Consider the following 26,047-nt stretch of genomic DNA (forward strand, 5'->3'; position numbering starts at 1 on the left):
TTAAATGAGGCACCTGGAAGTAAGTTTTACAGAAATAAAACACTTTATTAATATATCAATCTGTCTTTGCTCTTGTTCACAAACAAGTTCGATATAATTTAACAATAGATGAGTTAAAAGGCTACTTGAAGACTGGCACTATACTGAGACAGAATCAGATCTGGGCCTTCATTATTTCTCAGGCAACCACTGGAGTAAAGCTGTACTCCTTTTCCTTTCACACTGTCCCCATCCAGGAGAACTGGTTCGAACCCAACCTTGATCTAGGCATCAGTGTACATATATATCTCCTTTACAAAAATATACATAATTTTGATCCTGCCAGTAAATTTTGGTCATGCAAAAAACAAAAGAAAGACAGACTGTACCAACTCAGCACATCATTAACAATAATTACACAATAGATAAATTATAAACTGTACCATCATACAGCATACGATTACAGATTAAGCTAATACTGTGCAAATACACATTTGAGCTGTACAAAAGTATTTTGTACTATTCTTGTTAATCTCAATTCACAAATTTTCAAAACAACTACATAAAACATTTTGAAAATATCACAACACATTTGATGAAACAGCAAAAATATACACCTTTCAGGTCCCTGTCTTCTTCCCTGTTTTATGTGCATTTCAATTTTACATTCTGCTATAGTGTTTCTGATTTGTCTACAGTACATGTTTAGAATATGAAAAAAGCAATGACAATCATGGGATGGTATCATGTAAAACTCATTAAGTCTATCATGATAATGAGCTACTTTTTCAAAGTGCAAAGAGAGCAGGTTGAGTATGTGTAAGACCTGATGTCAGTATTTTACAATTGTCCATGCTTCTGTACCAGAGGAATCTCACTGAGATAAGAATAAGAGCTCCTATTTTTTAAGGACTTTCTCTTTATTGATATAAAAGTGCAGGCACTATAAGAAATGTAGAACATCTCTGTCTTCAAGTAAGGTCAGTATTAATGTTCTTCTCTTCCAACATGTGGTTGTGTTTGAATTCTGTTTTACCTTTAGGATAAGGTCCTCAGGACCTCATTTAAACCTTTATGGACATTGGCAGGCTGGGAGGCAGCACAGTCAATCAGGCTGGGCCCCATCTGGGCGTAAAGGGCTTGGCACAAGTTGGCGGTAGCACCCCTCACGCTGCCGCCCCGGCCATGAATGGTGCCACTGTGGGTAGAGGTGCCCAGGAGGTGCCACAGCAAGGGCAGCACTTTCTGCTCCACCATCTGGGGCTTGCGAGGGTAGAGCTCTGTAACAAGATCTGAATAGAAAGTGAGAAAAAATTAGGTGGTCGGACATACAAACCAATTTGAGAGCTGCTGAAGCTAAAAACCTATTACAATGTTCAGAATTATTACAGCAAACATACCTGCAACCTTTTCGATAAGATCCACCTTTGCTTTGCCATTTAAAAACTGAGCCTTGGTGCAAAAAGGTTGAAGAAGTAGTATGTTATCTGTCATGGAAGCAAAGAAAATCACAAAGTCAAATAAAGACAATTCTCCAATTAGACTGAGCCTCTAATTTCACCTCTAGCACAAGTATTTAAATGCTTGAAATGTGTACCAAGATTTAAGATAAGTGCATTAATAGCTCCAATAGCAGCAGAGTAGATGGCATTGTTCTTGGAGTTGAGGTGATTGTCCACAATTGCTGGAACCAGGATGTTCACCACCTGGGACAGGTTGTCCTTCAATAAGTGGATGATTTTCTGTAGAGACTCAAGGGCATATAGGTTGACCTTGCTGTTGGACTCCTGCAGCCTGGCTTTGAAGGCATCAAACACCTGAAAGAAGGGAGAAGAACAGAAGGTGAAACACAAGACAGTTTGGTGATGTTTTCACGAGGAAACAGAATTGTATGATGGTAACTGTGAACCATGACAAAGCACACACAGAAGATGCAAGTACTAACCGGGAATATACTATTGATGACCATGTTGGGGGTGTGCTGACAGTCAGCAGCTAGCTGGTCGATTCCCTTGATCCTCTCTCTGAAGTCCTTTGAACCCAGCAGACCTGAGATCTGCTTGATGTATTCGGTCTTGTCTGCAATACTCTGTGTCTGAGATCTACAGCTGTAATGACTGTTAGACTCCCTGTAGATGATGCAACATATCAAATGGTTTATAAACCTGTATGAATGACCTACTTTCCATATGTATTATGCAATTTATGTAAGCTCCACCCCTACTCAAAAGGCTGAATTTAGTGTTAGCACTGGTGTACTGGTTGATATTTACACCCACCTGTTGGTCTGGTTGAGTGGCTCTCTGGTGAGAGATGAGGCCCTGACTGTACCACTGCCTGGGAGGGAGCGTCTACCCCTAGCTGACTGTGTGTCTTGGGGCATCTCACCAAGACCCTAAAAAAAAACACAACAATCTCCAGGTAAGATGACTGTGTGACCTTTAGCAAAAACAACAATGTTATAAACACGTTTAAAAAAAACACTGTACCTTTGTCTTGAGAGTGAAGACGGTGTCTCTGACAGTCGGCAAGTCTTTGGTGGGGATATATTTCTCAAGGATCTTGTCAAAGTCAGGGTGGGAAGACAGGGAAAGCAGCATTCGACGCCCAAAGTACCTGTGGGTTGAACCAGTATAATAGTAAATCAGCTGTTAAAGGAGAAATGTTACTTTTGTTGCTTGTTTTAAGGTTTATCTATTTTAGTAATAGTTAATCATGCAAAAACCAGAATGCAGGTGTACATTACATGTTGCAATATACTGCATTACACTGAAAATCTTTTTTTCTCTATTCCTGTTTACATACATGGGGCAACTGAATGTTACAAACACTTAAATCCAGTAGACAACAACAACTATGGCATCAAAAATGAGCACAAGTTGAATAAAATCCTCTCCGATGAGGTCAACAAAAAGTGAATGTTATTAAGTTTGCATTGCTTTACACTGTGTATCTTTCTGGTCCCATCTTATGGCATGTGCCAATCAATATCAAGCATCACTCGTCTTTTTTCTATTTCTATTTTCTATTATGGTTGATCAAACCTTTCTGAAAATTCTTGAAAGTATCTTTTGGAAAATCTCATATTTTGTATTTTCCCAATATCAGTTGTGTTTTATTTGCTATTTAATGGCTTACAATTTTCCCTAAACCATGATAAGGATTAACAGTGAATCAGCTGGTAGACCCAACTATACTATACAAACACTTAATGATTAATTAGTGTGTGTAAATACAAAAGGTAAACTCAAATCTGTGTGCCATAAGGTCCAAAGGCCCTAAGTTGTAAAACAACTATATGAAAACACAAAACAAAAGCAATCTACATACCTGGCTTCCTGGGAGGAGTCTTGTGCAAGTCTGGTGATGGCAGGTACGATTCTGTCTGTGAGATCTTTACCTCCGGACAGAAGACGGACAGCGCCAACCTTCTCTACCAGATTAGCCAGATGCTGGGCAGTACATTTTCTCACCACTGCGTTGAGGTGACTATTGGTAGAGAAACCAATTCAGCAATCAAAGATTAAAAATGATTTAGTGTTAAAAATATTGCAAATGTACCCACAAAAATTTCAAACTGTAAGTGTGGTGAAACAGCTCTTTACTGTGTGTGTAAGTAGACTGACCTGAGTCCTCCAGAGAGTAAAGCACTGATGCCACGAGTGGGTGTGCAGTGCTGCACCATGCAGTCCAGTGCTGCATCCACATCTTGCCTAATGAAGGCGTTGCTCTCCCCGGCCTTCTGCAGTAAAGCTTTAGCTGTGCCCTCCAGCTCCTGGTCCATTGCCTTTTGCAAGTGGGTGTACAGATCGCCTAATGCACACACCGCAACCCTGGACACACCTGACCGGAGGTTTTTCACCTGAATACAATGGACACTATCAATACCTCATGGGAAATAGGATCATTCCAAAAACCATTTCCAACAGGAAAAAGAGGCAGATATATAAGTCAGATATCAGTAAATTAATCTGGAGTGAAGCAATTCAAGTTCCGATGGAGTAAACCGGCAAAATGGATACAATCAAAATGATGTAGGAGTGTTATACAGCAAGCTATTCTACCTCTTGAATGAGAGATAGGCAGACATCATGAAGCCTGCACTGGAGTGTGTCTGAGTGGTAGTGAGCCAGACTGCGCAAGAACGTCAGACCCTCAATCTTCTTCTCCCTGAAAGACATTTAAAAAAAACGGTTGAAAGCCATTTCTTGTAGACTTTGATAGTGGCTGTTTCTTTACAAAAGGTATATAAAATGTATAGCAAAGGATTGTGTTATCCCACAAATATCAAAATAACTGGAATGACTGCAGTATAATATTTTTTTGTTAATGTAATTCTTTAGCTAATCAATCCCTGCAAATCCTATATTTCATAGTAGTAAGAGCTCTGGACTCATCATGAGATACTGGAACATGCAAATGTTTCTCACCAGTCTTCGGAGCTCAGCAGGTTAAAGCTCTGTGTCAGCGCCAGGTCAGGCTTGGAAAATGGACATAGCTCTGGAGGCTCTGAGGGATTTTTCTTGTGGCCCACAGTACCAGGGGACAGCTCATCTAAATGCCCCGTCACACAGCACACAGCAGACAGACACACAGATTCGGTCTCATGTTACATTTCTATCAGTCTGAAAACAAGCGCTGTGTGTGTGGGCGGCGGTGCATTAACAGTAGGTTGTCAAAACAAAGCATTGTGGCACATTATCCAAAGCAAACATCTTATTCACCCATGCTCTGATGGCTCTGACAGTCTAATTAACGTTCCAACATTTTCTATAAACAAAGACCTGTTAAAAGCACTGGTTCATCCATTTATAATGCAGTGAACTACTGTTAAATTGCAAGCCAGTGTGTGACTAACTGAGAGATCATACATAGCAACATAATAAATATACACAGCAACATTTTTTGGTTGTTAGATTATTGAGCTTGGCACTGTTGCAGCCTTTGGATGAGGTCTTTTACATCTACTAACCTGAGCTGTGGGACAGCGATGGTCGGGTTCGGCTGAGGCTAGGGGCCCTCCTAAGACGGGACGTGATTTTGGGGTTGGGGGGTACTGTGGGGGGGCTTGGCTGGTGGGGTGGAGTAAAGCACTTGGTGGGGCTTTGGGGTCCTGGTGGGCTGACAGGACTGGTGGGGCTGATAGGGGACTCATCAGAGAGAAGGTCTGCTTTGGTAGAGGTCAGTGTGCTGCCGTTCAGATGCAGATCTACATTCAGAGGAAATCAACATTATGACCTGCATATATGGATGATTTCATTTCCTCAAAGAGCATGAGGATAAAATAAAATACATCACAGCATATGCTCCTTATTCTCAGACTAATTAAAAAATAAAAAATATATTAAACATATGCGTTGAAGCCAAAGGGTAGTAAGGACATGATAAGCTACGGAAGTCATTGGAAAAGCTTGTTTACAACCAATAGTAAAAATTACAAAATTAGCTATAAACAAATCCTTTTCTTACCTTTGATGATTAATACTCTATTATCCTCTGTGGGTGAGTCAGACAGCATCTGTCTGACTCGGTGGCGAATCTTGTCTCGCGTGTGATCCGCTTGACTGAACTGCCCGTCTTGCTGATCCAGACACTGCAGCCGCATCTTATCCCTGCTAAACCTTGCATTCTTCACCCTCTGCTGCACATGCATTGGTAGAAAACAGCAGGTGAGACAATGGAAACTGTAAACTTTTTATGATTTACCACTGGACAAAGTGTGACTAACCTTTACCTCATCTGGACGTGGGCTGTCATCAGTGTCTCTGTGACTGCCAGACAGAGCGCGGCTATAGATGCCAGCTGAAGGATCAGTGGGGGGTTTGGCCACAGAATCACCCTGCTCAAGTGACAAAGCGACTCCTGGACGGCTGGAGGACACTGCAGTGCCAAACATGCCTAAGAAGCACGAGGGGGATGTTTGCAGAGAACTTACATGTATTATCAGAGAGGTTGACACCAAACCTTCTCAACTGTTAAAATAATCAGTAATGAGATCTATTTGAACTTGTGTAAACTTGTGTTAAAGTAAGTGGTGATAGGATAATGGGAAAGCATTGCCCACTGCAAACTTTGGCAATGCTTCTATGTAACTCAGACAGGGGTTTGGGAAGCATGACACTTGCCTTTAAATCTGTTGTAAAACAGCACTGAGCTAGACCACCTTGGCAACTGAACAGAATGTTGGACAACGAAATTAAGATCTGCAGAGACTGACCTCTTCCAATGACTCCTTCAGGCATATCTGCAGCTGGGGAGTTCCTGCTGCTGTGGCTCTGAGATCCTAAGAATAAAATAAGAGAATATTGATGGTTTTAATCATTTAATCATTTAAGAACACAAAATATTTTTACAAATTCAAGACAAAGCTCTGATCTGTCTGACATTATCACTGACTGACCCTTAGCAGGCTTCAGAGCTCTGACTGATTCACGGACTGCGGGTTTGACCAACGGAGGGGACGGTCCTGTGGTCTCTTCCTCAGTTTTGATTGTTCCGTTGGAGTAAGTGACTCTCTGCCCAACAACACCCACCTCAGGTGACAGCTCGTTTCTCTGAGACAATCCTTGAAGAGACATTAAACAAAGGTGTAAATAAAATAAACTAAACAATAAATAGAGTGTGGAAAACTATTTCTTTCTATACCTTGAAGGCTGCTGAAGTCCATGGATACAGAAGACCTCAGTTTTGCAGAAGGCACTCTTGCAATGCGAGGTTTCATTCCTGAAGGGGCAGAGTTTCCGGGGCTGTTGACAGATGTCACAAGTGAGAAATTATGCCGTAAAAATGCTCAGCACTGTTCAACAAACTGTCAAACAACACCAGATTAGGTTAGGTTTTTTGGGAGCATGTGGCTTGGAATTACACATTGCTCCTTTAAGTTATTGCATTGAAAGTATGAATCAAAGACAGACACCGTGTGCAGTGGTGGACCTTAAAAGCAATATATGAAAAAAACAGCAAAATGTGGATCCTTTACCTGGTTTTAATGCCATTGAAGCTGGAGTTGGCGACTGAGCTCAAACTAGAAAGACCACTCTCGCTCGCTGAGGTGGTAAGCATCGGAGAGATGTGTGATGGTGATTCCAGACCCATGTCTAGCCTCATAGCTGAGTCAGGGCTGTCTGGATCTGGATCTGAACTGCTAAGGCTCACTTTGGCCCTCTTCTTGGCAGCGCTGTTGCGCAATGAACGCAGGGAGTTCATCATCTGTGAGCAACACACAAATGGGCACATATGAGCATTGAGAGAAAAATTATTAATGGAGCCAAACTTCTGGACTAGCAGATTGTGCCCGAATACCTTTAGATTCTTTACAGAATCTATTGTACCCTAAATACTGGAATGTTTCTTTAAATACTCTCAGATGCTGCACCTGCACGTTGGAACTTGCAGTGTCCCATATTTTAAAGCTGATTCTTTCTAGGGATAAAAGAGAGTTTGCTGACCTCCTGCATGTCCAGAGGATCATCCTCTTGAGGATCTTGCACTGCACTGATGCTATCAGGGTCCAGATGAAGGTCCCTTTCTAGCTGCTGATAGCTGCCTGGAGCATTGGACCTCTGGTCATTATGGGACTGGACCTGCTCTGCTGTAGGGACAACTGGAGAGATAGACAGGGTTGCCCTGGTGCTGCTCAGAGCCCGGCGGAACGATGAAGTGGAAGAAGAACTCACGAGGGAGGCCCGAAGAGGCCGGGGAGAGCATCTGCTAGAGAGACAGTCTCCTGAAGGGGGTAGAACAGGGAGAATAGTAAACAGACAATACGTAGAGGTCACAAAATCTTTACTTTTGGCTCACAGCAGATGTGTTTCAACTATTTTTTTACTAGATTACCTTTTGCTGAGCCTGTTGTGTCTCTCCAGGGACTGGTGTCTCGCTGGTGAGGGCTGTTCTCTCTCTTGTTGGGCCAGGTGTTGGACATAGAGAGAGAGGAATCTGCATGACGGCGGGACAGTGTTGGAGTAAGCATGCCTCCTGGGAGTGTAGCCAGTGGGTAGGAGGGTAATAGGAAGGAGCCAGAGGTGGTGGGGTTCGAAGGGAGGGAAAACGTGCGCTCAACACTGGGGTTCCTTGAGAGCATGCGTCCCTTGGGTGCCACTGTAAGAAGAGTATTGACATGTCAGGAACCATGAAGAACTTTATGTAAAAACTTTAAAAAGGGACCTTTGAAAAGATGGACATTAGTGAAAAATAATCAAATCATTTTGAGCTCACGACTCCTTACCAACATCTGGGTCAGAGAAGTTTGTGGTTTTAAAGATGTCAGGGTCTAAGTTGAGGCTTCCACTTCTTCTGAGGCGTGCAGGGGATGCTCTGCTTCTGGAGGATTGTGGCTTCTGAGACTCTGCAGAACCTAGATGGAAAATATATTTTGTTATTCACACTATAAATCTTACAGGATTGCACCATTCTCAAAATGCTCACGGTATTAACAATCCTTCTGTACACAGATTATTTAAAAAGTGTAGGATAAAATGATAATAACTTTTGAAGCTATGCTTGGTTTACTTACTTACTAATAATTTCTATCAGATATGTTCTTCTATATTATGGTAAATTATATATAGTTTGGAATAATTCCACTACATTACTTTGGACTGCTGCAGAGCGAGGTTTTATTATTTTTATTATTTCATTTTCACTTACAGCTCTATAACTTATATTGCTTTTTAAGTGTTACATTTTAGTTACTTATTTGTATCCCCTTGCATCAGTGTAATTTTACTTCCTACCTGTTATTGTTGGGACAGTAATTGGTGTAGCAAGTAAAGCAGAAGAGAATTTAACATTGTTAAAAAAAAATTCTGGTATTCACTCTAGTCTTTCCAGGGTCTTCCAAAACTTTTTTTCTTTTTTCTTTTCTAAAATGTAATACATACTTTAACGTCTGTGCCTGACTGTCACACTGAACAAATGTTCAAGTCCAACAGAGTTAACAAATACTCCTTACCTTTTGGCTGACATGTTTCTTCTTGAAACAGTCATTAAGTTCAGATATAATAAAAAAAAAACAGATCTTGACTGAAGATTGAGGGTATTGGAGAGATTAGACTGATGATTAAATTGTTCACTTAACTGGGCTGGTAAATACTGCTGGCAAACTTTGCAGCCATAAATTCAAAACGTTTAAAGTCCAGTCTTGCCTGTAAGAAGAGAGTGTTTGGGGCTACATGGAGGGGGTCACACACAGCTGCAGCAATAAAAATTGGACATTTGAACAATAATGTTACACAAGAGAGGACACATTTAGAAAAAGCACTGATTTTTATAGGGTATGGTGAAAAGAGACTGCATTCAAATATTCTAAGCACACCTCCTTCAATTATAATCTTCATTTAAGGATTACCACAAACATGTGTCCAGATTACATAGAATGATAGCAGCACTGGAACTGAGTTTAATCCCTGCTAAAAAATTAAACAGCCAGACGGTCAAGTGATAAAATCCAACTTAAAATCTACTGAGGTGAAAAACAACCTAATATTTTGGCAAGAATAATTAAGTGGACAACAGTGCTTTTCCTCTCATCAATGCACGAAATCTGGCCATTGTGAGACTGGTATGACACTTATCTGCCTTGCAACCGTGCTTATCTCAGGGCTTTTGGTGACATGTGGCATGGTGACTCCTCTGACTCAGCACGATAATCCAATTTAAAGCAGCTCTAATTTGAGTTCAGCTGAAATTGACCATTACAACCAGTCAACTGTGAATGTAAATGTGACTGTAATGTTGAGAGAAGGAATTGTTGTCACTTACTGAAACTGGGTATGTAGGTCTCTGGACTCAGCTTCCTGGACAGGGGAGGGAAGTCCTCACTGCCCCCCTATTAGAAGGCAGAAAATGATTTCCTTTAATAGCAACAATAGAGAATGAAGTTCAAATAACTAAAGTAAAGCAATCCTTAAACAAACGGGAGTCTAAGTGTAATTCCATCCACCAGCCTGAACAAAGGGATGTAGCAGATACCAGCCAGCTCAGACAAGGGACACTGGCATTTTGGTGGATCTACTGCTACTGTAAACAGACTTACCTGAATGTACACAACGTCTACTGTTCTCATGAAACTTTAAGGCCAAACTACAACCTGTGAAATCTTGGTCTATGACAAATACATCAAGTAGAGAGAGAATTTTCTACATCAGTGTATTTATCTCAGCCTTTGAGAGCGAGAGACAGTGGCTAGGGTTAGTCCCACTGCCTGTAGTCTGATCAACACTCATCGAGGAGCACTTGGTGTGACTGCAATCAACACTAGAGCTGTAAATGAGCCATGTTTTACAAGCATATCCCTGTGATATTACCAATTATGTTTCACGCCCCCTTCAGTAAATCTGTTGTGTGGTAATTGGGTTGCTGGGAAACAGACGCTGCTGTAAACACAAGTTTTTTTCAAATGGAGCCTCCAAGCTGGATAATAGTTTCTAGAACAAAATATGGTCATAAATACCCCATGAAACAACGCCACCAGTCTCAACCAATGGACATTATGAGAATAGAACTAATAGAAGCTTGTTAGCTAATTAAATGTGACATGGTCTCTATTGCACACTACCTCCTTTAAACCAGCAAAGTGGTAGGTTGACCCTGATTGTTAGAAGGCTTATTCTCAGGACAATGGACGCTCCTCTTTGCAGCAGTAGTGTCACTGTGCAGGGAAGTGAGTCACCTACTATATTTCTTCCACTTAAGCTTTTTACTTAAGCCACATATTCAACAATACAATTCAGCCTATAGGCACCCGGCCAACAGATGGATTCATATCTAATAGTGTAAACCTTTATTTTACCTCCAAAGACCATTGAGGTGGTATCCTCATTTACAATGGTGTCGGGGAAAAAAAGGAGCTGTCTAGACAATATGCTCCTAAGGAAGGTGCCTAAGAATTCACTGATGACAGGGGTTAATTAAAGAGGACACAGAACTCTGATGTGTAAGATATAACGGCCCCTCTCTGCTGGACTCTATGCATACTGCATCCTGAGAGATATAACTATATTTAGCCCCCCCCCCCAACAAACTCTCTCAGAGGAAAGGGATTTCTTTAGTCTTATAGACTGGTGCCTTTGGGTGTGACTCAGCTTTCCAAAATTATCAACACCCCAGATTGTTGAAGATAAATTATTCTCACGGAGATTTAGCTTTATCATTCCTCTGTAAATTAAGCAAGACTAAAGGGAGGCAGAAAAAAGCAAGCACCAAAAATAATCTCCTTTTACTCTTGTTGCAACAACTGCATTTGCTGACTGATTGGGAGCAAATCAACATAACCACCGAGCCACTGATTCAAAGTCAATATGAAGAACACTCTGGTGCTCCTGAAACCTCTGTACAGGCAGCCAACAAATGACTGATTAAGCCCTAATTGCTCTGGAGTATTTTTAGAGAAAAAAAAAAAGAGTCAATAGCTGCTTCATTAATGTTAATCAATGACAATGACAACGAGGACAACGTTTCCATCTGTTATCAGGGTAAACTAACCTACAATACACCAGAATATTCCTCTAAAAGTCTTATTTGGCACAGAATCATAGGAGTTAGTAAACATGTGCTAAATCCAGGAATTCCCAGATGGCTTCATTATCACATGAGATAAGTGAGAATGTCGACAGGGGTGATGGACCTCACCTGTTCAGAGCACTTTCCATTGGGGGCACTGCACTGCTGGTCATTCTCAGTGGATGAGAAGCTCGACATCTCCCAGGGTAGTTTGTTCTTCCCTTTACCCGCGCTGACAATCCTCCTTTGAAGTGGAAGGTCATCAGTGAGGGAGCCTAAGCTGCCATACCCGTGCAATCGGTCGCAATCTGGTTCAGTTCTGTGGCTCCTGGCACTGCTTATCCGCCCTCCGTTCATCACCCAGTCCAGATCAGCTCCAGAACCATTCTGCTGGGAGCACCGCTGTCCTGGTTTGGGCAGCACCAAGCCATACTCCACTATCCCCTCTGAGGAGAGTTTCGGCAGGATGTGCCTTGCCCGTCTTGCCTGTACAGCTGCCATAAGACCCTCTGCATCCTCATTGAGTTCAACCATGTCCACAGCTTTCATTAAAGGCTGCTTTTTCCCTGTGTCAAGGCAATAGTCAAAAACAGCAAACAGCTCAAGCGTGGCAAGGCGGACCTTCCTTTTGCTGTCTGCCAGGTATGGTGCAACCTCAAAACAAAGCTTGGGGATGTTGAAATCTTTCCTAGGATGAGTGAGCATAGCTGCCATAATGATGTTAAGGACATCTTCTCGAACCCTTGAATTCTTGTGTTTCAGGTTCCCAATGACAAGGTCCAATATGTGTTGCGGTGCAACAGTTTTCATCAGCTGTTGAAACACATCCATGTATTCATTTCTGGTGACGGTGCGAGTGTCCCCTAGGGCCTTCAGAGCCACTAGGACTATCTGTTTGAAATATTTGTCTACACCTGTATCTAGCTTCTGAATGAGTAAGTTTAAAACTTGTAAGGTGCCATACAATACTTTAAAATTACTGTCATCGAGCAGTTGTGGGAGAAAATTGATGAACTCCTCAATACTGCCCGACGGGACTGATTTCATATCCACTTCTGAGAGGATGTGTTTGAGCTCTTCCACCCCATTTTGGCGATTTTGGTAATTCTTCAGGTCCAGAAGCTGCGCATGTAACTCCTGGGAGATCAATCCAGGTATCATCATTGATGTTTTTATGGATGTGGTCAAATTTGAGAATCCAAAGAGGCAATCACAATCCTGTGAGGACAATAATATTCCTCCTCTTTACTTCGTGCTTTCATCCTGAGTGGTTGGTGATGGAAAACCACTCTCCTGTTCGTCAAGCTGTGAATGCGAAAGAGAGAAAATGAACATGAGCAGACACAGAACAGAATAAATTCCCATTTGTTTATAGTGAAATGAACGCGGGGGGGGGGGCAGCCTGGTGATAATGTATATAAATATGTTACAACACAGATCCGTAACTGTACATATTATAACTGAGGGAGAGTCCTATTGCTCTTCAACATCACCACCATGAACTAACAGTTAGATAAGAGCGAATGGACACAACCACTTGTGGCTGTCAGACACGGTAGTTATCAGCAATAAACCTTAACTGCACTGTACGACAGGCTATTTTCTCTGCTATTGTAACATTAGTTACTATGACCTGTGTCAACTGGACCCGTAGCCAGTTATACGATACTAAGTAATGCCTTCAATGGGCTTACAATCAATCCCTGACTACGTTACCGTTAAGCAGCCTACATGAGTTAACGTAACTAGCTAACGTTAACTAACGTTATAACGTTACAGAGCTAACTGCTCAAACGGTGCTAGGCTAACTCGCTACTCCGCTAATTGTGTTGGTGGTAAAGTGCTGGCTGACTGGGCTAGCAAAGTTAGAAAAACAGCAAGAAAATAGACCTTGCATTTCCCCTGGTCCTCTTCGGTGACGCTCGACGAGACTATCTAATGTTACGTCGTCCAAATGTCCATGTCACGCTGCGGCAGCTACAGCTCTCTAAGTGCAGACATTTTCCCTGGTTGTTTTAGTTGGTATCTGGAGTGTTGAATGTTTGGAAGCTACAGAGGTATTCTCATAGAGAGGAGCCCTCTCCCCCTCTCTCTCTCTCTCTCTCTCTCTCTCTCTCTCTCTCTCTCTCTCTTACACTCACACACACACCGAGCGAGGCAGCAAAATGGCGAATACATGTCGCAAACTGAGCGCTTCCATGGTGACGCGAGTTCGAGGCTCTTGAGGCGGTATCATCGCTACAGAGCTGCAGCGCACACTGTGATGGAAAGTGAAGCTAACAGAGACGATTCAATAATAATAATACAAAATAATAGAAAGTAAATGAATACAAAAGGACCTAAACAACGTGCAACTTGCATATCGTAGTGTTGCATTCGTGCACTTTTATTATCTGGTTCAGAACTGCTCACAATAAACATTACTTAAAATGTTTGTACTTAAAAATGTTTTTGTTGTTTGTAGATATGTCATAAAAAGTATATTCTTTTCAAATATATTTTTATATATAGCATATTCTATTAGGCATCCACATATCCACAGTTTTACAAACAGAAAAACAAAAAACAACTGGCAGAATGATGATTTACAAAATTATGATTTGCACTCGTTTCATGGGACAGAAATGAGGCTCATACATTTACTATAATATAGTTATTCATACTAAAGATAAGTAACATATTATATATATTCAAGTACTGTACTTAAGCACAGTACTTAATGTGTTTTATTTAATTTAAATACATGCAACTTTATACACAATATTCCACTGATAATATTTCAGATGTCTGTACATTTTTGACAGCTATAATTATTTGTACATTTGCAAATTAAGTTTTTAAATAAAACCCCATGATGAGCTTGTCATGGACTAAAATACCCAACAGCCTCAATAATAATTTAATACAATAACACTGATATAATTGGTCAGTAACTCTCTTACACTAACACACAATAACAATCCACACATGGATATGTTAGTATTATATTAAGACACATAAAAACAAGTCCTAACTTTTCCTTTTAAGTTTATTTTGCTGATAATATCTAGTTTTTTTTTTACTGAAGTTGTTAAAAGATATATATATATATATATATATATATATATATATATATATAACGTTACTATTTTAAGAATATTTGGGGTCATACGATACACCCACTAATACTGCGGGTTGTATTATTATTTAAAAAGGTCTGTAGAATAATGTTTTTATTTCCTCTAAACATATTAGTAAAGTTCACTAACATTGACGTCGCTCTTCCTTTTACATGGCTGTGAATGTCGTTTTATTTTGAAACCAGCGGAAGTGGGTTTGCTGCTCTCATAGCTCGTTAGTATAAGAGCTCATCTGTAGCTTTGTGGCTAGGTTGGCAGTAGGTTGTTTTCCTGATAGCCGCCCGGGGTTCCCTCTCGTCGCCGCTGCTGAACTCCGCCACTGCAAAATCGGTCATTACAGCGGCACACCAGACGGACTATAGGTTACAGGTTTGTTTGCCTTCATTTGACGACATACTAATGTTATCTGACAGCAGGCTATAACGTCACGCTTTGTATCTGTCAGCCATGTTACTGTATATCAATCAATGATGCAGCTAGCCACAGTAACCGTGTTTATTTTTAGCAGCTAACCTTCGCTGACTGCAGTGCAATGGAACAGAGATATAGGCACTGAGTATTTGCTGGAGCCGAACATTGTTGACGATACAACAGTGACATGAATGTCGATGTTCATATAAATGTGAATATCCGTGGAGAAACGTGTCTCTTTGCAAATCCAAGCTGTTTTTTTTGGTTTTTTTTACAGTGTGTTAGCTAGCGCACTAGCTGTCTGCTGATGTAAAGCTAAGAGGTAGCTACTGATTTTGATTTGGCCATGTCCTCCGTTCACAAATTAAACCAAGGCCCCAGTCAACAAACTATCAGTCAGCGTTAGTGTGGCTGACTGCCATAAAACGTAAATGCACAGCAGCATATCGGCAGTTGTCTTGAGGTTAAACTGTAAATGTGTAAGCTTCCTGGCCAGTGCGGTAGGTTAACGTTAAGCAGCGTTAGCACTGGATTAAGATCATGCTCTTTAACGCTAACAGCGGGTCGGAAAAACTACTGCATAACTTCAAAACACCCCTGAATGCATCACACTGCACAGGCATGTTTCCTTAACGCGTGCTGTAATTACGTCATGTTGCACAGGCCTATGTTTAGTTGGCTTTCCAGGCTTGTAGTCTCAGGGACAATATGACAACTGGATGATTTCCAGTATTTCCAGTGTTTCCATTGGTTGTTGGTCACATGTCAGTTAATCAGAAACATTTCACTGACTCAGTAGCCTTTGCAAAATGTCAACACTGCACTGATATTCATATTCTTGCTCTCAGATGGACCAGCAGGACCAGTCCTATATGTTTGCCAGTCTGAAACGACCTCACTCAGAGCAGCTGCTGCAAGGCCTCCAGCTCTTGCGGCAGGATCACGAACTATGTGACATTGTCCTGCGTGTGGGTGATTCCAAGATCCATGCCCACAAAGTAGTGCTGGCGAGCATCAGCCCTTACTTCAAGGCCATGTTCACGGGTAACCTGTCAGAAAAGGAGACCTCTGAGGTTGAATTCCAGTGCATCGATGAGACCGCCTTGCAGGTAAGCTTGGGGCCAGCAGACACCTTATTAACTGCTGTACCATAGCTACTGTTTATGTGACGCTTTTACTCTTTCTCCTCTAGGCCATCGTTGAGTATGCCTACACTGGCACGGTGTTTATCTCCCAGGAAACAGTGGAATCTCTGCTACCAGCTGCTAACTTACTCCAGGTTAAGCTAGTACTTAAGGAGTGTTGCTCCTTCTTAGAGAGCCAGCTGGATGCTGGGAACTGTATAGGTATCTCCCGCTTTGCAGAGACATACGGCTGTCATGACCTGTGCCTGGCTGCAACTAAGTTCATCTGTGAGAACTTTGAGGAGGTTTGTCAGACGGAGGAGTTTTTTGAACTGACGAGGGCCGAGTTGGATGAAATTGTGTCCAATGACTGCCTTAAGGTGGTCACGGAGGAGACTGTATTTTACGCCCTGGAATCGTGGATCAAATATGATGTAACTGAGAGACAGCAGCATCTGGCCCAGCTGCTGCACTGTGTTCGCCTTCCGCTCCTCAGCGTCAAATTTCTCACCCGCCTATATGAAGCCAACCACCTTATACGAGATGACCACGCATGCAAGCACCTGCTCAACGAGGCCCTTAAATATCATTTTATGCCTGAGCACCGACTCTCCTATCAGACTGTGTTGTCGGCGCGGCCCAGGTGTGCCCCAAAGGTGCTGCTTGCAGTAGGAGGCAAGGCTGGACTGTTTGCAACTTTAGAAAGGTAACGATAATAATGTCTAGATAAGAATTATAAACGCCATTGGAAAAGGGAACTTTCCAAACATCTGTAGTTTGTCCCTAAAAGCAAACTTAACTAATCGGATAATATCTTTCTCTTTCAGCATGGAAATGTATTTCCCTCAGACAGATTCGTGGATAGGACTGGCCCCTCTCAGTGTACCCCGATATGAATTTGGAGTGGCAGTGCTGGACCACAAGGTGTATGTGGTCGGAGGCATCGCCACACATATGAGACAGGGCATTAGCTACCGGAGACATGAGAGCACAGTGGAGAGCTGGGACCCCGAGAGCAACACCTGGTCCTCGGTGGAGCGTATGGCAGAGTGCCGTAGCACCCTTGGGGTGGTGGTCCTGGCTGGCGAGCTTTACGCCCTCGGAGGCTACGACGGCCAGTATTACCTCCAGTCGGTGGAGAAATATGTCCCCAAGCTGAAGGAGTGGCAGCCTGTGGCACCCATGACAAAGTCCCGCAGCTGCTTTGCCACTGCTGTGCTGGATGGTATGGTGTACGCTATCGGAGGCTACGGCCCAGCCCATATGAACAGGTACTACCACCGAATGGATAATATGTTATTGTGATGTGTTATGTGCTTTTAAAAAGTAGGAATCGGGCATTTTGAGTAACTTGTGTGCTAATTTGCCTAACTCACAAATTAACTTCTATGAAAGTCTTAAAACTAAACAATCTGAAACTTCCTCTTTGTGCATATAAATTGTGAATAGCAAAACATTCATTCATCCCCTATACAATTTGGACCATGCCAGCTTTAATGGGTAGGATACATGAAGATTAATAGCTTTACCATGTTCAGTATACTACCCTATACCTCTTCTCCTTCAACTGTAACTTCTATGGAAGTTTCTGTATGATGTGAAAAATGGGATGAAAACATGAAATGAACCTTCCTTTGTTCCTACAGATGACCTTTGACATCAGTAATATATGGTTGTGGTGCTCTATCAAATTTGTTTTCTATTTTTATTAATTTCTTTTAGAATAGTCTTTGAGCTTCTAACTCTCTCAGACCTCCTAACCTGGCTTTCTCTCTCAAGGTCTTGTTAGTTATTTAATAGAACTGGCAATCAAGTGAAGGATGTCAAGTGTTGCTGATAAAATGGCCAGGGCCCTGTTAATGAGTGAAGAGGAGTCATAACAGAAGTGGCTGCTGAAGTTTCATAGAGTGTGCCCGGCTGTGTGCTGCTGGTTAGACCTCTGTTGTTGCCGTGGATCTCTAGAGAGCAGTGTTTCTGTTGCTTGTTTCCTTGACTCCTGAAACCCCTCAGGAGAATGTGTTTGGACAGAGAATCTTTGGGGACTATTTTTTTTTTTTTTTTTTTTTCCCCCAGTGGCTTATATGTCCTTGCATACTGCAAAACATCCTAGATTGCCAGTGTTCCAGTCACTATCTGGGGGCTCATTTGACTGAACTGTTCGTTTGGTCTAGTGGGTGATAAGACCACCTGAACTGTTTATAGCCTGGAAATATGATTTTAAATATGAGTCCAGTGAAGAACTACATTTGTAAATGAAATCTGCATGTGAAGTAGATTCCTCACCCCTGACATGCATCTTTTAAAGAAGTATGTAGGTTTGTATACTTAACAATACTTTTCCAAAGTATATAGTATGAAAATCCATGTGTAGAGTTTCTTGAAACATACTTACAGCAGCAGATCATTATAGCATTCATTTGGGGGTCTGTTGAGGAATTGCAGAGGGCTGGAAGATTAGATAAATTTACATTTGGACTTTTTAACCATTGTGTGTTTCGTTGTGCTGCACACAGTGTGGAGCGATACGACCCCAGCAAGGATGCCTGGGAAATGGTAGCCCCCATGGCAGATAAGAGGATCAACTTTGGAGTAGGCGTCATGCTCGGCTTCATATTTGTGGTGGGTGGACACAATGGAGTGTCGCACCTGTCCAGCATTGAGCGGTATGATCCACATCAGAACCAGTGGACAGCCTGTCGGCCAATGAATGAACCACGCACTGGTGAGTTTCCTGCTTGTTTTAGCTGAAGCCCCAATTTCTAGTTTAGATTTGCGTGTAATGGATTGCACATGACTGTGACATTGTCTTTCAGGTGTGGGCTCTGCCATTGTGGACAACTACCTCTATGTAGTGGGAGGTCACTCAGGGTCATCTTACCTGAACACTGTCCAGCGCTATGACCCCATCTCAGACAGCTGGTTGGACTCGAGTGGCATGATGTATTGCCGTTGCAATTTTGGTCTGACTGCCCTTTGACCCATGGCCCAGCCAGCTAGGACCCACTAAGAGAACTCAGACACAAAGACGTTTCTTTTTTGTTGTCTCCTCCTCCTTCCCCACATTCATCCTCCAGGTGCAGAGGAGCGCTGCACACCAATGTGAACACCAGAGGAGAGAGAGCCTGCTGGGTGGATGGATGTGCTGGGCTAGCTGGCTGGCTAGAGGGGGACCACAGGCATGGCTGCAGAGACGGGGGAAAGAGCTGCAAAGCTTCATGAAAAAGAGGAAGATGATTGGACGGCTGTTGTCACGGGCACGAGGAGACAACTGCTCTACTGCTGCTGGACCACAATGAGGTCTCTGAGCCATTTCCCAGAGGATTGTGGGAGAAAACTTGTCACTTTTGTTTTTGTTAGCAGACATTGCTGTTTGTTTTCCTTCATGCCATTAATTGTGTTTAACACTTAAATCTTTTTTCTTTTCTTTTTTTCTGCTGTAACTGGAACCGTGTGTTCAGGTTTTGTAGAACACAGCAGTTTGCCAGTGTATTTGTATGAGTATGTGGTTGTTGGCCATGTAGTGTGTATGTCCGTGTGTATGCTCGAGGGGTACATGCATGTCAGATAGGGTTGTTTGTTTTGTTACGTGTCTGCGTGCAGAACTGATGCCTGGGCTCAGCGACGCAGGAGTTCTGCATCAAAATCAGTGCTTCACAAAAAAGAGAAAAGTTGGAATCTTTATATTTTCTCAAAAAGGGCTGCCTTTTTCTCTCGTGTAAATAGACTAAAAGAAATATATAGATATGAATATATCCTCTAGTGCATTGCCTGTAAATGTTTTTCTGCACTGGGTCACTAGTGTGTGTGCGTGGATGAGTGTGTGTTTGTGTGTTTGTGCGAATGTGTGTGTAGTTTTATTCCATGGGTCAGCGTCGAGGTGAATGATGAATTCTCCTGAGAGTGTTTGCCACTAGTCTCTGCTTCATCCTTGGAGCCATTTAAAAAAACAAAACAAAAAAAAAACAACAACCCATGTTTTAGCTTCTGTTACATCTTCCTAGGGTCAGGTCATGAACTCGCTACTCTTCACAATAGTTGAAATCGACCTTGGCCCTCTTTTCACCCTTTGGTCTGTACACAATACCAACTGGTGCTATATTTAGGATTCAGGATTCAGCTGTTTGTCTGTGTTGCCTCACATAATTAGGTCAACCTCTGTTCAGCCGCTGCTACACTACGGCGTTAGATGTTATTTGATTTAATGTGCATTTAAATGTGTAAAATTTAATGGCCCCCCAACCATGCAATAAAACAGTCCTGCTGAAAGGGAAGCCCGTGGTTGGACAACTGCAAACTTCAGTTTGAAAATTAACACTAGTTCAGTTTAAAAAAAACAAAAAAAAAAAAACTTGTTTTAATTTAAATGATATCCTTGTTAGCGTTCCCCGTCCCTCAGTGTTCCTGTTGCAGGATACGAGCATGCTTTGTTATTGTCTCAATGCCTGTACAATGTCACTCTTTAGCTATGAACAAGACTTTTTCTGCCTGGGATTGGGTTTGACATCTGCTCTTTGCACTCGCCAACTCGCCACCAAACATGTGATCCTCATGTGGCCAAGGTCTTGCTTGCAAGCTCAAGTTCGAGATAATCCGTTCAGCTTCATGTGAAGTGCCAAAACGTTACCTTTTTATTTCTCCCATCTTTTCCCACCTCCAGTTCTAGTACCAGCTTCCTTCATGTGCCACAATTTTTAAACATGTTCTCCTCGTTCTTATTGCTAATGTATTAGCATGACACTCTTCCATGCTGTCATATGGAAATGGATGATAAAGCACCAAGGGCTGTGCCCAGACCATGTTGCCACTTTCACCAGTATCATGTCCTGATAGAGACCAGCGTGTTCCCCTGGGTTTGTCTGACTCCAGGCTGGCTGAGGGTGTCACTCTCTGCAGCCTTGGGCTAGGCTAACAAACAGGTCAAGCAATGCACAGCAATAGTGGGGGCAATAGGCAAGAAAAAGTTAGGTGTGTCTTGTTGAGTCACTGTTCAAGTCTAGTTTGAGTTGCTTTGTGCACTGACGTTTGCACATAAGTGGAAACTTTAACCAAGCTCTGCATTGCACTTACCAAACTATTTGATACATATTGTAATTTGTACATATGTTTTAATTTAGGATAATGGCATTTAGAAAATGCAATAAAACTTCTGTTTTGTGTTTGTCTCTTTTAAAAAAAAAAAAAAAAAAAAGCCAAGGCATCTCATATTGCTGTAACAGAACCCCACATCGCATGTCAGTTGATTCACAATGTTGGCTGGTAATGTGGACTTCTAACGAAACATCAAATGGTACCATTGACTTTGACTCATCCTACCAGACATCTTGTGTTCTCATTTTGTCATACATGCTGGTTCTTTTTTACAAGGCTTTTGTTTATTTAGGCAGTTTTAGAGGGATTGCTCACAGTGTAGTGGCCAAATTTGATGTAAACACCTCCTTTTTCTTTTTTCTTAAAAGAAAAGAAAAGAAAAAAAAAGTGAACAGAAATAACATCAGCCGTTTTGACCACAAGGTCTTGTAAACCCTAGACAGGACATGTGCTCTTCCACTGACTACCATTGTACTCTAAACTTGATGTGTGTTTGTAAAAAGATTGTGGTTACTGTTACTACAGAGGAGAACTTTAATGACACTTGCCTTGCTTGGTCAGGGTGTCACTGGTGAGACATTTAGTTTGTTGCAGATTGTTATACATCACTATATGAAGTACTTTCCATTTTTCTGGGTTGTTTTTGGAAGTTACGAAAAAGCAACACAGGCGTATTTCTGCAAATTGTCATTTTATTTTAGAAAGATGTGAATGACTTTTTTTGTATTTATAATTATAATTTGTATTGTTTATGTTGTGTAACCTGATTTGCTAATTCTGTCTATTGTACTAGATTTTGTTCGTCACTAAACAGCCACAGCACAAATCACGCAGGCGTAATTATGTGCTGCCGCCATGATTCATCTACCATCACTGTTGTGTATAATGTCATGATTTCTGATGTGTATATTAACTACTATTTTAATGAATTTTGGAGAGACGCTGATGAAAATCTGCAAACGTGAATCTGCAAAAAGAAGGGATGTTAAAATTGAGTTTGTACGCATTTTTATTATGGCCTAACCAATGTCATGTTTTTGCCACCACTCTCACCAAAGTGCTTGTTCAAAGAAAGCAGATGGATGACTAACACCTGGTCTGCAATGGACTGCCACTCTAATGTTTGTGTCTGAAAGAAGAAATCCTTTGAAACTGATGTCAATGTTAGCCAAATGACCACTCTGCTTCTTTTACATTTCCCATTGTGTGTCTGGAGTAAGGTGATGATCTTGAATTTTATATCCTGTGGATTAATACTGGAAGTACAAGATAACCTTAGGTGTAGAAACAGTAGCTTTTCACATTTTATCATGTTTTGATTGAAGACATTTTACATACATTTTAGTCAGTTTGTGTGGTGCAGTTGTACCCAGTTTAAAATAAATGCCTGCCTTAAAAGGTACTGTGTGCTTTATGTGGCTTTTGTTACACCCATCCATGCAATGCACAAGCACGACAGAATAAATCAATACAAGTGTACTTCAAAATATTTGTATTTGCATTTTAAAGAGTCTCAGCATAGAAAAACAGCAATTGAAAACTAATGACTATTTAAAAAATAACATGTAAATACATACATATTCCCTGTGTTGATGACTGCAGTGTGTGCTGAGCTAGCGTGTTTAAATGCTTGAATTTAATTAATTAATATGGACATGCTGCTGGCTTAGTGTCCTGGAAGCCAAACAGGTCATATTTAAGCTTGTAGAGACAGAAGAGTTCAGACTGCCCTCAACCTTTGAACATTTACTCATTGTATTCAATTTTTGCCTCCAATAGACATTAACCTGACATAAACCTTGGCCTTGTTTAGTTGTTTCTGAGCCTCAGACCACAGTGTAAATAGAAAAGCACCAGTTTAATTGTAGGAAAGGGCTGATATGCATAAATGTAAAATTAAACTGCCAAAATGGCTCACTTTGATGGGAATGCGGTATACAGTCAGTGTCATCTCCTATACAAATACACCCTCACAGTGTAATCCTGTTAACAAGCATGCTAACTGTATATGCATACGATGTGCGTTAGTCACTGATATTGTCATTTATGCATATCAGCCCAGAACTATTATAGTCCATTATATTCTTGGATTCCAAGCAAGCCCCAGAAGAAGTCATTTCCATCTAACAGATTAAGCTTTCTGCAAGTTCAGGCGATTGAGAGGAAGGAACAGCTGATTGGAAATCGATTAATGAAACATGATTACAGTAATGTAATTCCATCAATGGGGTCATGACAGAATAACTTTAGGAAATGCTTTGACTCTTGAGCTTGGTCCGGCTCATCTGCGTGTCTGCTTGAGATAAGAGTTCACTTGTCGGAGGCACGGATGTAGACCAGAGAGGACAGCAGAAGGAGCTCCGGTGGCTTGTGTAACAGGATCAGATTGTCACTCCTCAGACCATCGTAGTGCATCCAGCAGCCGTCTATTTGGAAGGCTGCAGAGTAGTGATGCTCTTCCTTGTTGAAGAGTGTGGCGCCCTCCAGTGAGTACCTGTGGACAAAAGAGATATTAATACCATTGTCTTTATAGTGCCCAGGAAACATATGGAGTGTAAATAATAGTGGATAAAAACACATTTTCCATTTGATCTGGGACAAAGAGAGGCAGAAGTCAATTAAATCAGAAAGTGAAAGCGAATGAAACACGTGTAAATATTTGTAAATTGAAAAATAAAATAGAATAAAGTAGTTCAATGACAGCTTTTTTGCAAATATTCAGTGCTAGATGTCAGAGGTTGGAACAAGTATTAGTTTAATTCTACTAAAGCATGGTGCTGTATACAGAGCCAATGGAAACACACTGTGGAGGCTCCATACCTGTGCTGGCAGAGAGCCAGATGGTAAGGAACATAGGATAGTTCCTCTGACTTCCACTGCTGCATGTTGAGAATGACAAAGGGTGGGGGGCCATGGCAGAAGACCCTCTGAGAGAACTCCCTCAGACCATCACACCTGTAAAAATAAATAAATATATATATTTACAAATCAATTTGTCAAAGAAGCAGATTAAGACTGAAGAACATTCGATGATGACATCCTGCCTATGTCTCACCCCAGTTGTGAGCAGAGTAGGAGCTTGGGGCAGAAGAACTCGTCCACGGCCGACTGAATGGGGTCTCTGTGAGGCAGCTCATGAGGAGGGCTGGAGGGAAAATGTGAGAGTGGAATTATAAGAAATGGAAATCGCGTACACCACCCAACAACACTCCGTTAACTAGAACTGACCTACTTTGTGAGAGGAAAACACCTTATTAAGACAATTAAGCTTGTACACTGTACACTCACTGAACATGTGGATTAACATCACTACACATAAAACTCAACATGTTCTTAGTTTGAAGATGCAGCATCTTGTAATGTGTGTAAGGCCAACATTAAGAGGGGTGTGCATCGTACAGTGCTACTAATTTTTAATCATCTGTGAAAACATGGATCGGTGCATCTCTGATCTAGTGGCAGTGCAAGATGTAGTCTAGTCTGATCTAGTGCTAAGTGTCTGACGAGGGCTCCCCTACTGGGACAACGTCGATGAGGAAATTTGATATTTCTAACACTTGATAAAGACAGCTGTTGGTGCAACCCTGTCACAAGTCCTGAAGGACAGACTCTCTGCTAAAGTTCACGGGGTGAAACAGGGAAAAGTTGCATCAAGTTCATATTGTAGCATCAGGATAGTTCACGGCCGGCGTGCAGTATACCTGATGTTGATTGTAGTCTTTATGAACTCCTGGAAGCGGGCCGGGCAACTCCAGTTGGTGCACAGGCTCTCCTGCATTGTGGACATGAGGTTCTCCAGGTTCTCTGTGAAGTTCTCGTGCTCGTTGCCAAACAGGTCAATCTCCAGGGCTGCCTGGTGGATCTCAGAGCGGTACTGTCGCTTAGACATCCTGTTCCAGATCCACAGCATCTTCACTGTGGTGTAGTCGCAGGAGTCCATCAGGTAAAGGAAATGCTCCACAAACTGTTTGCCCAGGAAGAATGCCAGCTCCCTGGGAACTCCCTGGTTGTCCCGCAGGATCACATACAGGATCATGAGGAAGCCATCGATGGTGCAGGTGTTTTTAAGTTTGATTTTGACGTACAGAGGGGTGCACGATATAGCCTTGCGTCCTGCCTTAATGGTGAAGACGCCGCCCCAGGGGAGCACGGGCCTCCAGAAGGAGCGGTCCTCTTCATCATTGTTGTTGATGGAGGCACGGATTTCTTCAAACAGTGTCTTAGACCTGGAGAGACATAACGTTACGCTTATGAGACGGAGGTGGCTTGAATGTGGGTGAAGTTCAGTCTGCTGCCCTGATGAATTCTGAAATGTATAGTTCTGAGAGACTGTCGCTTTAACACTGACGTTTACTCAGGCTATGCAAATAGATGCTAACTAGCCATCTACTTACAATAACAAAACAAGCCACGCAATGACGAACAACGTCCACTTATCCTCCAGTTAGTAGACAGAGCCTTAAAGCCTGCTAGCTCAATCATTAGCAGCTACTATGAACTTACCTTTCGAAGTGGAGATTGTTCTGAGTGTTTGAAATCAGCGTTTGGAGGTCCTCGGTGTCGCTCAAAACACAGAATTTACTCTCCATACTTCTCTGTGTTTCTTCATGTCTTTCATCGGACTTGAAGCCTGATTTTTTATTTTTTTTTACAGTATTTTCTAGCACTCTCTGGTCAATATCTGTAAGATGACACTTTAGCAAGCAGCGGAACAATCTCGATCAATCGTGAAGTCGGGCCCATAGAAACACTGCTGTGTTATTTCAGACGGCTGATCTGACGGTTGTGTAAATACGCTGCTGCCCTCTGCTGATTCTTGGCGTA

General features: G+C 41.9%; 3 protein-coding genes across 6 annotated transcripts; 1 reads left to right on the forward strand and 2 right to left on the reverse strand.

Annotated features, from left to right (window-relative positions):
* Positions 1-24: 24 nt before the first annotated feature.
* Positions 25-13,648, reverse strand: LOC127358416 (TOG array regulator of axonemal microtubules protein 1). Of its 4 annotated transcripts, none has more exons than XM_051391530.1 (23): positions 13,372-13,648; positions 11,611-12,786; positions 9,742-9,808; positions 8,207-8,335; positions 7,816-8,079; positions 7,428-7,705; positions 6,959-7,188; positions 6,625-6,725; positions 6,380-6,544; positions 6,197-6,262; positions 5,714-5,877; positions 5,449-5,617; positions 4,952-5,188; positions 4,410-4,533; positions 4,044-4,149; positions 3,606-3,841; positions 3,310-3,468; positions 2,469-2,595; positions 2,259-2,374; positions 1,925-2,108; positions 1,577-1,796; positions 1,380-1,466; positions 25-1,271 (listed from the first exon to the last, which is right to left on the reverse strand). In XM_051391530.1, the coding sequence occupies exons 2-23, from the start codon at positions 12,643-12,645 to the stop codon at positions 1,018-1,020; spliced, it is 4,518 nt and encodes a 1,505-aa protein (XP_051247490.1). In that variant the 5' UTR covers positions 12,646-12,786; positions 13,372-13,648; the 3' UTR covers positions 25-1,017. The 4 variants fall into 4 exon arrangements, with proteins under 4 accessions (XP_051247490.1, XP_051247473.1, XP_051247463.1 ...); XM_051391513.1 differs by having other exon boundaries at positions 5,708-5,877; XM_051391503.1 differs by having other exon boundaries at positions 5,449-5,620; positions 5,708-5,877.
* Positions 13,649-14,825: 1,177 nt separating this feature from the next.
* Positions 14,826-22,625, forward strand: LOC127356972 (kelch-like protein 28). Its single transcript, XM_051389078.1, has 6 exons — positions 14,826-14,969; positions 15,860-16,120; positions 16,204-16,841; positions 16,963-17,406; positions 18,649-18,857; positions 18,949-22,625. The coding sequence occupies exons 2-6, from the start codon at positions 15,860-15,862 to the stop codon at positions 19,110-19,112; spliced, it is 1,716 nt and encodes a 571-aa protein (XP_051245038.1). The 5' UTR covers positions 14,826-14,969; the 3' UTR covers positions 19,113-22,625.
* Positions 22,626-22,698: 73 nt separating this feature from the next.
* On the reverse strand, positions 22,699-26,005 carry cunh14orf28 (chromosome unknown C14orf28 homolog). Its single transcript, XM_051389092.1, has 5 exons — positions 25,727-26,005; positions 24,925-25,449; positions 24,279-24,368; positions 24,044-24,178; positions 22,699-23,717 (listed from the first exon to the last, which is right to left on the reverse strand). Exons 1-5 carry the CDS (start codon positions 25,810-25,812, stop codon positions 23,534-23,536), a joined length of 1,020 nt encoding a protein of 339 aa, XP_051245052.1. The 5' UTR covers positions 25,813-26,005; the 3' UTR covers positions 22,699-23,533.
* Between the last annotated feature and the right edge of the window lie 42 nt (positions 26,006-26,047).

This window comes from Dicentrarchus labrax, unplaced genomic scaffold, assembly GCF_905237075.1.
Source record: "Dicentrarchus labrax unplaced genomic scaffold, dlabrax2021, whole genome shotgun sequence".
Lineage (NCBI taxonomy): Eukaryota > Metazoa > Chordata > Actinopteri > Moronidae > Dicentrarchus > Dicentrarchus labrax.

What these genes read in the sequence shown, in the direction of transcription:
- LOC127356972 (XM_051389078.1), top strand. Translation starts at nt 15,860, where the DNA reads ATGGACCAGCAGGACCAGTCCTATATGTTTGCCAGTCTGAAACGACCT. An exon ending in TCGATGAGACCGCCTTGCAG is followed by an intron (nt 16,121 to 16,203) that starts GTAAGCTTGGGG and finishes TTTCTCCTCTAG; the next exon opens with GCCATCGTTGAGTATGCCTA. An exon ending in CTGTTTGCAACTTTAGAAAG is followed by an intron (nt 16,842 to 16,962) that starts GTAACGATAATA and finishes TTTCTCTTTCAG; the next exon opens with CATGGAAATGTATTTCCCTC.
- LOC127358416 (XM_051391503.1), bottom strand. Translation starts at nt 12,645, where the DNA reads ATGATGATACCTGGATTGATCTCCCAGGAGTTACATGCGCAGCTTCTG. An exon ending in ATGGAAAGTGCTCTGAACAG is followed by an intron (nt 9,809 to 11,610) that starts GTGAGGTCCATC and finishes GCCTTCTAATAG; the next exon opens with GGGGGCAGTGAGGACTTCCC. An exon ending in TGCACTTATCTTAAATCTTG is followed by an intron (nt 1,467 to 1,576) that starts GTACACATTTCA and finishes CTTCCATGACAG; the next exon opens with ATAACATACTACTTCTTCAA.
- cunh14orf28 (XM_051389092.1), bottom strand. Translation starts at nt 25,812, where the DNA reads ATGGAGAGTAAATTCTGTGTTTTGAGCGACACCGAGGACCTCCAAACG. An exon ending in AAGACTACAATCAACATCAG is followed by an intron (nt 24,369 to 24,924) that starts GTATACTGCACG and finishes TTTTCCCTCCAG; the next exon opens with CCCTCCTCATGAGCTGCCTC. An exon ending in CTACTCTGCTCACAACTGGG is followed by an intron (nt 24,179 to 24,278) that starts GTGAGACATAGG and finishes TTATTTTTACAG; the next exon opens with GTGTGATGGTCTGAGGGAGT.